The sequence below is a fragment of the Polypterus senegalus genome, chromosome 4, assembly GCF_016835505.1.
Source record: "Polypterus senegalus isolate Bchr_013 chromosome 4, ASM1683550v1, whole genome shotgun sequence".
Taxonomy (NCBI): Eukaryota; Metazoa; Chordata; class Cladistia; order Polypteriformes; family Polypteridae; genus Polypterus; species Polypterus senegalus.
In genome coordinates this window covers 225,328,857-225,343,110 of record NC_053157.1, presented here as the reverse complement: position 1 = coordinate 225,343,110, position 14,254 = coordinate 225,328,857, and the positions used below count along the sequence as shown (strand labels likewise).

At 36.0% G+C, this 14,254-nt stretch overlaps 1 protein-coding gene across 4 annotated transcripts in view; it reads right to left on the bottom strand.

The window, feature by feature from the left end:
- Positions 1-1,442: 1,442 nt before the first annotated feature.
- LOC120528080 overlaps positions 1,443-14,254 on the bottom strand; it is a 99,528-nt gene continuing 86,716 nt past the window's right edge. For 2 of the 4 annotated variants that reach the window (XM_039752086.1, XM_039752088.1), the window contains one exon: positions 1,443-5,614. In XM_039752086.1, coding sequence (XP_039608020.1) covers positions 2,022-5,614 — 3,593 coding nt within the window. In that variant the 3' untranslated portion in view covers positions 1,443-2,021. Of the gene's footprint in view, positions 5,615-7,677; positions 8,527-9,406; positions 13,009-14,254 lie in introns of those variants that run through there. The other 2 variants (XM_039752081.1, XM_039752089.1) reach the window with 2 other exon arrangements.

Here is a 14,254-nt window from a genome sequence, read left to right as displayed (position 1 = left end):
AAACGTCAAAACTGGGCCAAGAAATATCTGAAGACAGATTTTTTTCAAAGGTTTTATGGACCGATGAGATGAGAGTGACTCTTGATGGACCAGATGGATGGACCTGTGGATCAGTAATGGCACAGAGCTCCACTCCAACGTGGAGGTGGGGTACTGGTATGAGCTGGTATTTTTAAAGATGAGTTAGTTGGACCTTTTTGCATTGAAGATGAACTCAAAATCAACTCCCAAACCTACTGCCAGTTTTTCGAAGACACTTTCTTCAAACAGTGATACAGGAAAAAGACCATGATTTTTATGCAGGCCAATGCTCCATCACTTGCATCGAAGTTCTCCACTGCGTGGCCAGCCAGTAAAGGCCTTAAAGATGAAGGAATAATGACATGGCCCCCGTTCCTCATCTGACCTAAACTCTATCGAGAACTTGTGGGCACTTCTTAAACGCTTAGATTTACGGGGAGAAAAACAATACACCTCTCTGAAGAGTGTCTGGGAGGCTGTAGTCACTGCTCCACAAAAGCTGATCGTCAACAGATCAAGAAACTGACAGACTCCATGAATGGAAAGGCTTATGACTGTTATTGGAAAGAAGGGTGGCTATATTGGTCATTGATTGATTGATTTATTTTTTGAAATGTCAGAGATGTTTATTTGTAAATTTTGAGGTGTTTGTTTATTATTCTCACTATAACAGATGAAAATAAACAAGTGAGATGGGAAAATTTTCATTGTTCCTTTAGTTGCATAATAAATCTGCACACTAATAGTTGCCTAATAATTGTGCGCACATATGTATTCCCCTGATGATGTTCACACACATTTCCGTTGTGAAACATTCAGGTTTCAGGTTTATTAACATTTTGGATTGACTGATAGCACTGTGTTTGTTCCATATTAAAATTAATCCTCAAAAATACAACTTGCCTAATAATTCTGCACTCCCTGTAATAGTTGCTTTAAATAAGTTACCAAGTAGTTTAGTTGACAGTGAAAGTAGTAGTTTAGTTGAAAAGTAGAAGTAATAATATTTTGTTAACAATAAGTAAACTGGAATCCTCATCCCATGAGGTATGCTGGGATGCATGACGTAATGTTTCTTGTGTTTTTATGGCTTAAGTTGTAAAATGAGGTCTTTCCTGATCCTGACACATGAGGTTCAAAAGTCTGAGTACAGTTGTTTACACAGCAAGGTTCTTACAGACATTAATGAGAATATGAGACAATGTTCAATATTTAACAATAGGAGTTAATCTTCTTGAGTTGTGCTAAAATTCTAAAAGGAAACTGCATGACTTTGTTAGCATCTCAGCAGATAATGAGCTCTTTTATAGTTAATGTACATCTAGGAGAAAATTTGTGTGTAGCTTTTTAACAGTAAAATATTAATGTAAATAACACAAATACAAGACATTCATTTAATTATTATTTCTTTATTGGTCATATTGGTTGTTGGTATAAGGTAATTGCATTTCCTTTACTAAAATTTACATGGAGAATTATAATAATACAATTTCTAAAGCAATTAGAAAATTATTTAGCATTACAGAACTAGTCAAAACATTAATTGATTATAACTGAACTTATAAAAACATAGGCACTGAAACCAAAAAATGGTGAATCATTAATAGAAAAGCTCTTAAATTCAAATACAGCACGAATAAGCAGCAAATCATTTCAAAATGTTGAATATTTAGTATTTTATTATAAGCTTAAATTATATCCAGACTTGTCATTACCATAAAGTTAAATCAACTGTATCCACTGCTTATCTTAGTTAGTTTTCTTCATATTGTATGCATACTGTAAAACTGGTATTAGTAGGTGGATAAATCATATGAAACATAGTAGTTTATTTATATTTAACAAGGTATTCATTTCTTAGGACTGCACTATAGTAAACATTATAGACTATGTATAAATGTTCTAAGGTCTATTCATGATCAGCTAACCTTTGAAGCATTGTGAAAAAGCCGACATTCCAGTGTAAGGACAGCACATTTGCTGATATTCAAGAGACTTTTTTAGGTGAACATATTTTTGAATCCTCTGTATGCTGCCCCAAACAGCCTTACTACCATTCCCCTTTGTTTTTTCCTCTCTTCTTTATAGTTGTATCTGATTTTTTCAGAAGGTAAAAGCTCTTCTTTATTTTTGAGTTTCTGTATTATCACAGCCTGCTGCTTCACCTCCTCGAGTGATTTTATTCTTTCCATAAATCCTGGCTTTGCTTCTTGTTTTTCGTTGTTAATGAGGAGGTCAATGTAGTCTGGGGTTGAAAGAGGGTTTGGCCGGAGAGCAATTTCCTCAAGCCGTGTTATACAGTAGTGAGAGACATGTATGTGATCACAAACAGCATCTTCAACTTCATCAAACTCATGTTGAAGCTGCTGAAATAGTTTTTCTGTTGTCATTTTTTCACCTGTTGCTTTTTCATAATTTTTCTTAAGCTCATCATAAGTCCTCTTTATCTTTGAAGTTACATAGTTAAACTTGTACTGTTGGTTGGAGTGAACGCTCCATACACACTTGCCAGGACAAACCCTGCAATCCCCATTAGTCATAGAAGCACAATTGATCTTTTGTTCATCATTTGGTAAAGCACATGGGTAATGACATGTATAGTTGCATTTCTGGCAGTTAGTTATGAACTTGCCAGTTCCAGCTATACTCTCTCGTACTGTCTCTGTTACTTCAACTTCATACTCAAAGTCCTTGTTACTCTCTATTTGATTCATATGTTGTTTTAAAGCCTGTTCTGTCTTTCTAATTTCCTCAAGTTTAGTCAAACCTGCTCTGATTTGAGGCTGCAAACCTTCTATTGATGTTTCCAAACGTTTGCGCTCTTCAAGCACCTCCATTGTCAGAGTTAAACTTTTTGTATTCATCTGCTCCAAAGAGTCAAAAAATCTTTTCATACTTTGTGTACCCATCTCCCAAAACATTTTATCAAAAATCATATCACTGCAGGTAGACTCCTTATTGTTAGCAAAAAGGACAGAATTGTTGAATTTGAAATAAACTGGGTTCCCTTTGTCATCTGTGTTACATGGGATGTTGGAAGCAGTGATAGCATCCAGGACTGGTGGACGCTGTCCATCTGCAAATGTGATGAGCATCAATATGTTGTTTGCTATGTCTTTACCAAAAATTGACAATATTGAATCAAAAATGTACTTTTGTGCATGGGTTAATCGTGCTTGAGAGGCCTGGACTACAAAGCATACAGCATCAATTTGTTGGATGCCCTGTGGGCTTAAAAAGCATTCTGCTATCTGTTCAGTGATCTCTTGGTCACGTTTAATCCCCATGGTATCTCCAAATCCTGGTGTGTCGATTATAGTCAGGGAGTAATTAACCTGGAAACCTTCCTGATGCTTCATTTCATAAGCAGTAATTTTAGAGGTCTGACTTTCAGCCTGAGATTTACAAGTTTCTTCATAAATCAGTTTGAACCTCAAGTCATCGTCCCACTGAACTCCAAGAATGTAATTGATCATTCCATTGATGAGTGTGGATTTCCCAGATCCAGTGGCTCCAAGGAGCATTATTGTTCTCTTTGGTCTGTAGCTTATTTGTTCTCCAAAAGTACATTTTACTATTTCCCTGTACTTGTTGATGTATTCTAATCTCAGCTTCAGTCGATAAAAACTAGGACAACCTTGTTTTAACAAAGTACCTTTAGACTTAAGTTTAAAAGCGAGTCTCTCTTCAATATCAGGGGGTTTATTTATGAAAGTTTCTTCTATTTGTTGCTCGGGTAAACATGCTGAGGTCTTGCAATGGGTTTTAATTTCAGTCACATCACTAGCTACCCCCACATCTGACCAGCAAACAGTCTTGTATCGTACTTGATAGACTGACTCTGGAAGGAGTCCTGAAAGAATAACTTCTTCATATTCATCATGGATGTTCTTCACTGTCCACTCGTCATCTTCTCTTTTCTTATACTCCAGCTGAGTGTTTTGTGTTGGATTCTCAAGTTTTACTGTAATGCTATCACTAGACACACATTTCTCAGCAGGAGGCAGAGGCTTAGATGGTATTTGAAAATCACAATCTAATTCTCCAAAAGAGTAAAGGCAAATGAATGATCCTGGGCAAGCTGTGTCAGGGATTGATGTTATAATAAATTTGGTTTTAAGACTATTAGCATTCTCTTTGGAAAATTCAATAAACTGCACAGCACAGGCTCTCATGGTTTTTGATATGATGTCATAATCATACTTTTGTGCCACACTTTTCTCAAGATTACTGTCTTCGTTCACAATTTCCATTTCATTGCTACTGAAAGACGACGGCACCAAGTCAATGGTGTGTTGGGAAGGTTTATAAAAAAAATGCAAAATGTACAGCCAGAGTTGCCACATTATTGTCATTATGTAAGATGAAGAACTCAAGTTTTGTGTCTGAATGTCTTCCTCAGTGTCATGTAGTGACTGCAGATGATTTTTCAAATGAAATAAATCTGGTTCTTCTTCAAGAAGTGAGCTAAAATTAAAACAGACAATGTGCTCAATATCAGGATTGTGAATTAATTGATCAAGTTCATTTCTAGATACAACCTGAATATCTTTCATAAAATTAAAATAAGATATTATTGTAGCTATGTCTTTCTCTTTATGTTTAATCCATGATGTGAGGAACTTTTTACTGAAAGGAGAATGTTCTTTCTTCTTGAGAATCTCTACCAACTTTTGCTTCACTGCACTACCACTTCTTATGGCAGGTAGAATGTGTGCTAGATCCCGCTGAAAGAACTGTTTGTACTCAAGAAGGATTGCTTTAAATTCTTCAATCCCATATGTAGCCTCAGGAAACATTGAAATAACTTCTTTCATTATGTCATTACATTTGATCACATATTCATTCAGTTCTTCTATGACAGCCTGGCACTGTGAGACTTGATCTTCACTGATGTCCTGTACAACAGATGCAGCCCGAGAGTTCAGTTGTTTCAGAGGGTACAGCCAGACCAGCACAGGCACAGCCAGCTGTGGATTTTCCTCAAGCTGTTGAGGAACGCTGGAGCAAATCTGAAAGACATCTGTTAAATCTGGGTTGACGTCAAATAAAAAATCACCATAAAATGTACAGCTGAATAAATTGTTCTGTTCTTCTTCTTTTGTCAGTTTTAGATCTCCTTTCCCTTCTTTTATAGCAGTTACTATTCTTGAGAGTAAATACTTTGCTTTTTTCTCAAAGTCAAGCTTTTTTTCATTTTTTGTACAAATGTGATCTAAAAATAAAAAGGCCTGAATACCATAGAGAACACCTGCTACCACATGAGTTGCTGTTTTTTCCTTAAAAACCTTAGAACTGGAAACTTTCTTTGTCCTCAGTGTGTTCATATTAAGTTGCTCCAGTCTGCTTGTCGTGCTGTAATGAAGGGTTACTCTTGACTGTTGATTTGATATTTTGTTAGAATTGAGATACTCAGCTGCCCCTTGTGGTTCAACCAAACCTGCTAGTATACTGGCTTTAAGGGGAAGGTTTACATTCAGTGCAGATGCTTTCTCATCCAAGGAGTCTGATGTTAGGACATTAAACACGGTGGTGGTCTGCTTTGTGACATTAAGGTTGTTCTTGAGTGTGTCCATATCCCACAATGTGCCATCTGTCAAAAAAGAATTTTATCAGAAATTTAGTTTGTGAGATTGAACTGTGTAAGGAGTTATTAATTATTTTATTCATTCACTTAATTTTCTCATTCTATGTTACGTTCCTGTCATTAACTCTAATATTAACTGTTATGCAGTGTACTATATAGAGACCTACTTTTTCAATTTGCACTTTATTTTTCTATGTTAAGTTTATCATAGTCAGGATCATAAGGCACTTGAATGCTTTCCATATTTTTAGTTTGTTTTTGGAATGTTTTTTAAATACTTTTTTCTTTTTCTCTATGTCTTTTCTGGTCTTCTTAGAGTCATAAATTAGAAACACAGTATCCTTATTTATGTGTAATGTATTGTTACGCCAATGAAGACTCGAACCCAGAAATGATCTCATAGGCTCTCTTAATAGCAAGTGACAAATAGAGCTAGTTTTTTTGTGAGTAAGGGCTCAGATGGGTTTTAGTAAAAAAAAACTTATATTTTCTCCTTTCCGGGTGAGAGAAGTATAAAAGAGATGTTCCAGCTGGGAGAGTGATGCAAAAATCTTTGATGCCATTTGACCACATTTTGAGACTTAGCTAAAGGATCTACATTTTTGGATTCCATCTTTACTTGTGGTTTAAAGCTTGATTTTGCTTTTGGTTAGCTTCTCTACATGCATATTAACAATCACAATTTGCTTGGCAGGTGAGAGTTTTAGGACCAGTTTATTTAAACATGACATAGTCACTCTTATTTTTGGAGGGGGGTGGGGGTGAATTGTGAATGTTTTGAAAAATAAAACAGGACTTTTTGTGGCAAAAACATTTTTACGTATCGAATGGCTTTTGTTTAATTACTTGTTAATTAACATCAGGGATCTTTAGATGTCCACTAAGAATCCTAGGAAAATTAACTTTAGGCTTTTTATTTTGTTTAATCCTGGAAACTGTGTGCATCTCACTGAGTGGCAGCAGTCCAATCAGCCAACTTGTAAGTGTCTGGGATAACTGCTAAATCCACTTTAGAGTTTTTTTGTTTGTGATACATTTCTAATTTTTATTATCATTTGTTTATATTTATTACTGTTATTTCAGTAGCATAAATAATGTCCCCTTTTCAAGTGTGTATTTTATTAATGTTACCACCATTTTTGTGTGATAGGAAACACCAATTTAAAAACTTTTGGTTGATGTAATACTACTTGGTTGTTTGACATGTGATTCCTTTGTCATGTGACCCATGGCATAATAGTATTCTTAATAAAAGATTGCAATACATATCTCACAGTGTCCAAATAATTTAAATGAAACAATCTAGTTGAAATAACATCTTCTTTTTTTAATTCTTTGTTTCTGATTTTATGCTAGTTTTGCCCTTCACTTTATGTACGTATAACACCTTGTTTTTTAGTTTTGTTTCTGATTTTGTGCTAGTTTTACCTTATTTATATAAATGTCTTGTGCCTACTTTTTTACTTAATCCTTATAGCAAGACCATATTTTAGAACTCTTCCACTCGAATAATTATTTGATCACATGGATTCTATCAATTCTCTCCTATTACCAAGAGGCTATTTGGTTTGCCTGTTTGTTCAGTTACAACAAAAAACTACAGAGGTTACCAAGAAAACCAAAATTTGCCTACAGCCAGATGGTGGCAAAATCAAAACAACAAAATTTGGAAACTGCAATAAGTTAGGATATGTAGCATTGTGCCTCTTTAAAAACTTTCCACGGTTATAAGCAAAAGACCTATTAGAACATGATTAAAATATAGGAAGGATGGCCAGGTAGTTGTGATGTGCTGCTGTGTTTGCCTAAAGCATGCGGAATGATAGGTTACAGCACATCCTCCAGAGATTTCCTTTCTTCTAGACCTCTCAAGGTACGGCACGTGCATTATGGCACAATATTTTTGCCTGTGTTCATATAGGACAGGCGTGACGGAGCACCTGCAATCACAGCAACAGATAACAATATGGAAAATGAAGTAAGTTGTTTTGTTAAAGCTTACTGGGCTTGATTGGAATCATCCGTTAACCTAAGTTGCACATTGAGATATGAAAGGAAAACTTGAGTACCCAAATGGAAAACCCCATGGATATGGGGAGAACATGCACACTCTACATGGACTTCAAACACCCATGGTATTCAATCCTAGAATGTTGCAGGTAGGACTTCTAATCACGATGATACTGATCTGCTTCCTTCAAAATACACAAAATGACAAAACAATAAATGAAGTGGATAATAACTAGGATCACTTCAATGAAACAAACAGAAAGAAGCATACTAGTCTCAATGATCTTGTAAATTAAAAAATGTAGTTATTGATTTTTAATCTATGGTAAGTGTGCCTGTATATATGTGGTTTTATAACAATTTCATGTCAGGTAGTTTTTGCAGAAAAAGTAAATGATAAAAACAATATAGTTCCAATTTATTTGCTGAGTTGCTCTTTAATAATAGAGGGACAATGGCTAACCAAGCTTTTAGCAAAACATAATTAATGGCAGCATACAAATGCAACAGAAAAAAAAAAAAAAATTAAAAGAAACCTAGCCATCGTAACACATACAGAACAACTGGAAAAAGAACACTAAGTTTGCCTGAAGCTGTTTGTTTCATCCCATCACCAATCAGTCTCCCAAATGAAAGGAATGGAAATGGAAATGAGTTCCTTCCACCCTTTAACTCTGTAAGTTACAGCTACAAAAATACTTTGTGTTCCTTTTGTTATAATAAAAATGAGAGCCACCCAGTAAAATACAGATTTCTCATAGATTTGCTTGCTACCTGTTCTTATACCGAAATGACAGAGGTCCTGTGACACTTTTGTGTTCTTACTGTATGACTCAACTTTAACGAATATTATTAGATCATGATTGTGTAAGAGAGGTGAAAAAGAGAGTGCAGACAGGGTGGAATGGGTGGAGAAGAGTGTCAGGAGTGATTTTTGACAGACGGGTATCAGCAAGAGTGAAAGGGAAGGTCTACAGGACGGTAGTGAGACCAGCCATGTTATATGGGTTGGAGACAGTGGCATTGACCAGAAAGCAGGAGACAGCGCTGGAGGTGGCAGAGTTAAAGATGTTAAGATTTGCATTGGGTGTGACGAGGATGGACAGGATTAGAAATGATGGCATTAGAGGGTCAGCTCATGTTGGACAGTTGGGAGACAAAGTCAGCGAGGCAAGATTGCATTGGTTTGGACATGTGCAGAGGAGAGATGCTAAGGATAGAGCTGCCAGGTAAGAGGAAAATAGGGAGGCCTAAGAGAAGGTTTATGGATGTGGTGAGAAAGGACATTCTGGTGATTAGTGTAACGAAACAAGATGATCCGCTGTGGAAACCCGTAATGGGAGCACCCGAAAGAAGATGAAGAAGATTAGATCATGATTTCATATTAGAGCTGGAAAAAAAAACAAGTCATGAAACACCATACACTCCAGATATTCCCACCATTGTTAGGACCATTTGTCAGGGCTTAAACACTATTCAAAGAAGTATTTTAAATATCATGTAATTCCTAGATCTAATGAGACATATGCTAAGTATCATATCTAAAGTATAATGTGTTTCTTCTGGACTTTTAAAGAAGTGGGAACACATTGACAAGAATACAAACAATTGGGGGATGATTGGGAATGATTCATATTTTATTCTATACATAGTTATCTTTTTAAACTGTTTCTTAATTTTATAAAATTATTTCAGAATTTACTGTTGCTTACAGAACTGTACAATTACCATTAAAAGCAAGAGATACATTTATAAAGTGTGTAAAGAGATAATGAAAAGAACGCTTACCTTGCATTAAAACATCTTTGCGGCAATCATACAACTGTCCCACCTCAAAACTGCGTCCAAGAGGAGCCATCTCAAGCAGAGCACCATCTTTGCTTACCAAGGGAGGCTTTGGAAAAGATTTGATTGGCAAAAGTGGAATATTAAGCTTTTGGGATTCCACCCTGACTATTGCATTTTTTCTCAAATCTGTCAGGATATTGTCACCTTTTGAATGCATTTGTAAAACCTCTTTTTCACTATATTTGACTGAAACTTGAGACCTTCTTACATTTCTGGAATTCTCTGTAGTGTCAGATTGTAGTTCTTTAAGAGCATTAAATGTTAGTCTTGAATGTGAACTAGCTTGTTCTTTCACAGTTACGTTGAAATTTTTATTTTTTATAGAGTTGTTGCTCTCATTTTGATCTGTTGAAGAGCTGATCTGCAGAGCATTATTGTTTCTATGTTGCAATTCTAAATTTACATTATTTGTATCTCCTCTAGTTGAGCTCATTTTAGAAATATTTCCGCATATTTTAGAGGATTTATGCTCATTCTGTTCTAACAAATCCATTATGGAGCCTCCCTGCAATTTTTTTGGGGGGTTAAAGGGTAGCGCTGCTGCTGAAATTTGTAAATCTGAATTATTTCTGTCTTCTTTATTATTGCTGCCAATATTGGTAGGCACTGTAAAAGATTTATTATCATTTTGTTCATTTGAATTTGCTGTGCAGTCAGTTTTCAACTCTTTATTAAAATTAGAATCTTCTGTAACTTTGCTGACTGAGTTGTTAGGTAATGCAGAAGATTTATTCTCATTCTTTCCAACCAAATCTGCTGTGGAGTCTGTCTTTGGTTCTGCATTCTGGTTAGGAGAGACATGTAATGAAGCAATAGCCCTATTGTCTGCATTTACATCAGATATACTGTTGTATATGTCATCAGATTTGCATTCATTCTTTTGCAGTGTTTCCACTATGGAGTCTGGCTTCAATGTGTTTTTGCGTTTTGAAGTTATAGGTGTGATTGAGTTATTTCTGTCTTCTTTATTATTGCTGCTAATACTAGTTGGCACTGCAGAAGATTCACTATCATTTTGTTCATTTGAATCAGCAGTGGAATCCATTTGCAACTCTTTATTAGAATTAGAATCCTCTGTAACTTTGCTGACTGAGTTGTTTGGTAATACCGAAGATTTATTCTCTTTCTTTCCAACCAAATCCACTGTGGAGTCTGTCTTTGGTTCTGCATTCTGGTTAGGAGAGACATGTGATGAAGCAGTAGACGTATTGTCTGCATTTACATCAGATATACTGTTGTATATGTCATCAGATTTGCATTCATTCTTTTGCAGTGTTTCCACTATGGAGTCTGGCTTCAATGTGTTTTTGCGTTTTGAAGTTATAGGTGTGATTGAGTTATTTCTGTCTTCTTTATTATTGCTGCTAATACTAGTTGGCACTGCAGAAGATTCACTATCATTTTGTTCATTTGAATCAGCAGTGGAATCCATTTGCAACTCTTTATTAGAATTAGAATCCTCTGTAACTTTGCTGACTGAGTTGTTTGGTAATACCGAAGATTTATTCTCTTTCTTTCCAACCAAATCCACTGTGGAGTCTGTCTTTGGTTCTGCATTCTGGTTAGGAGAGACATGTGATGAAGCAGTAGACTTATTGTCTGCATTTACATCAGATATACTGTTGTATATGTCATCAGATTTGCATTCATTCTTTTGCAGTGGTTCCTCTGTGGAATCAGGCTGCAACGTATTTTCACATTTGGAAATTAGAGGTGCAATTACGTTATTTCTGTCTTCTTTATTATTGCTGCTAATATTGGTGGGCACTACAGATGATTTACTATCATTTTGTTCATTTGAATCTGCTGTGCAGTCAGTTTGCAACTCTTTATTAGAATTAGAATCCTCTGTAACTTTGCTGACTGAGTTGTTTGGTAATACAGAAGATTTATTCTCATTCTTTTCAACCAAATCCGCTGTGGAGTCTGTCTTTGGTTCTGCATTCTGATTAGGAGAGACATGTGATGAAGCAGTAGACTTATTGTCTGCATTTACATCAGATATACTGTTGTTTATGTCCTCAGATTTGCATTCATTCTTTTGCAGTGGTTCCTCTGTGGAGTCTAACTGCAACAGGTTTATGCGTTTAGAAATTAGAGGTGCAATTGAGTTATTTCTGTCTTCTTTATCATTGCTGCCAATATTGGTAGGCACTGCAAAAGATTTATTATCATTTTGTTCATTTGAATCTGCTGTGAAGTCAGTTTTCAACTCTTTATTAAAATTAGAATCTTCTGTAACTTTGCTGACTGAGTTGTTAGGTAATACAGAAGATTTATTCTCTTTCTTTCCAACCAAATCTGCTGTGGAGTCTGTCTTTGGTTCTGCATTCTGGTTAGGAGAGACATGTAATGAAGCAATAGCCCTATTGTCTGCATTTACATCAGATATACTGTTGTATATGTCATCAGATTTGCATTCATTCTTTTGCAGTGGTTCCTCTGTGGAATCAGGCTGCAACGTGTTTTCGCATTTGGAAATTAGAGGTGCAATTACGTTATTTCTGTCTTCTTTATTATTGCTGCTAATATTGGTGGGCACTGCAGAAGATTCACTATCATTTTGTTCATTTGAATCAGCAGTGGAATCCATTTGCAACTCTTTATTAGAATTAGAATCCTCTGTAACTTTGCTGACTGAGTTGTTTGGTAATACAGAAGATTTATTCTCATTCTTTTCAACCAAATCCACTGTGGAGTCTGTCTTTGGTTCTGCATTCTGGTTAGGAGAAACATGTGATGAAACAATAGCCCTATTGTCTGCATTTACATCAGATATACTGTTGTATATGTCATCAGATTTGCATCCATTCTTTTGCAGTGGTTCCTCTGTGGAATCAGGCTGCAACGTGTTTTCACATTTGGAAATTAGAGGTGCAATTACGTTATTTCTGTCTTCTTTATTATTGATGCCAATATTGGTGGGCACTACAGATGATTTACTATCATTTTGTTCATTTGAATCTGCTGTGCAGTCAGTTTGCAACTCTTTATTAGAATTAGAATCTTCTGTAACTTTGCTGACTGAGTTGTTGGGTAATACAGAAGATGTATTCCTGTTCTGCTGAGATGAAGCTGATATGCAGTCAGTCTTCAGCTCTGTGTCTTGGTTAGAAGAATGAGGTGATGAAGGAATACACTTACTGTCTGCATTAACGTTGGGTGCATTACTGCATATTTTCGATAATTTGCATTCATCCTGTTCCACCGAATCTTTTGTGGATTCACTCATCAGGTCTTTATTAGAATCAGAAGACACCTGTGTTGCTGAACTCTGTGTATCTTCTTTACTCTGACTAACTATGTTGTTGGCCAGTAAACATGATTCATTTTCCTTCTCTTCCCCTGGATTCTGTGCAGCTGAACTGTCTTTCTTGTCCACACTCATAGTGGATTTGTTGTGGAGAACCAATTTTGTTCTTTTTTTATTTTGTTGCAATAAATATTCTATGGAGTTGGTCTGTGGCGTTTTTCTGCAGTTATTTGAAGGTTTGAGAAGGCAGTATCCCTTTTGTCCTCCTTCCACTAGTGACAGTAATATACTACCAATAAAAGACAGAAAAAGACAATGAACACCAAAACATTCACAGAATGCAAAATAAATTTATAATATATACAGAAGCATGTATATATCACTTTGAGTGGCTGTAAAGTAATCTTATGACCTGTGGTTAAAAACTGCCTCTGAATGTAATGGCGCCGGTATCAATCCTCCTGTACTGTTTGCCAAAAGAGAGGAGAGAGACCAGTGACTATGAAGGATTTCTGAGTTCTTTCATACTACAGTTAACCTCTCCAGGGCAAGGTAGCAAGTGTTACATACAATAAGTCTTGAACAGTAGATGTGTGTCAATAATATTCTGTGCCACCTTTACCAGCCTCTGTACTGCCCTTAGGCATAAAAGAATGTAATGCAGACAGTGAGTATTGACTTCACTGTGCATCTGTAAAGGCTGGTGAGCATAGGTTCTGTGTTACCGTATTTTTCAGACCATAAGACGCACCCAGTTTTTACAGCAGGAAAACAAGAAAAAAATATTCTGAACCAAATAGTACCGTTATACTAAAATTTTTATTAAAATATAGCAAAATACGGTAATATTTAACAGCATAAACTCAACAGTGGTGTTAAGAACCATCATCACTTCCATTAACAAATGAGGAAAGACTTAGAGGCTCAAGCACTTTTCTAGTTTTCTGGAAACCCCAAAAACTCATCATAGCTAGTGTCAGAATTTATGAAGCTCAGTTGCTTACAATCACTTATATCACTTTCTTCGCTATCTTCATATATGATATTATCTTCAGTTTAATCTAAGACATTGCTAATGCCACATTTTTTGAATGATCGTGCAACGATTTCCTCCTTCACTGACTGCCATGATGTTTTAACCCATTCACAAAGTTCAGTGATAGTGGGCTTCATCATTCGTCCAGTAGGAGTCAGATCATGATTCCCAGCAGCCATCCATTTGTTCCACTCTTCTCTCATAAAGACTTTAAATGGTTTGTTGATTGAAACATCGAGTGGTTGCAACCGGCTGGTAAGACCCCCAGGAATTACAGCTAGATGAGTCTTCACCTCTTTAAATCTGTTTTTTGTTGCTTCGCTAATATGTGCTCTGAACTGGTCAAGCACTAATAAAGTAGATTTTTTCAGAAGCCCTCCAGGATGTTTGGACCACACTTTTTCAATCCATACTTTCATTCCATTTTCGTCCATCCATCCTTTTTCATGAACATGTACAACAACTCCTCATGGAATAACATCTTTTGGAAAGGTTTTCC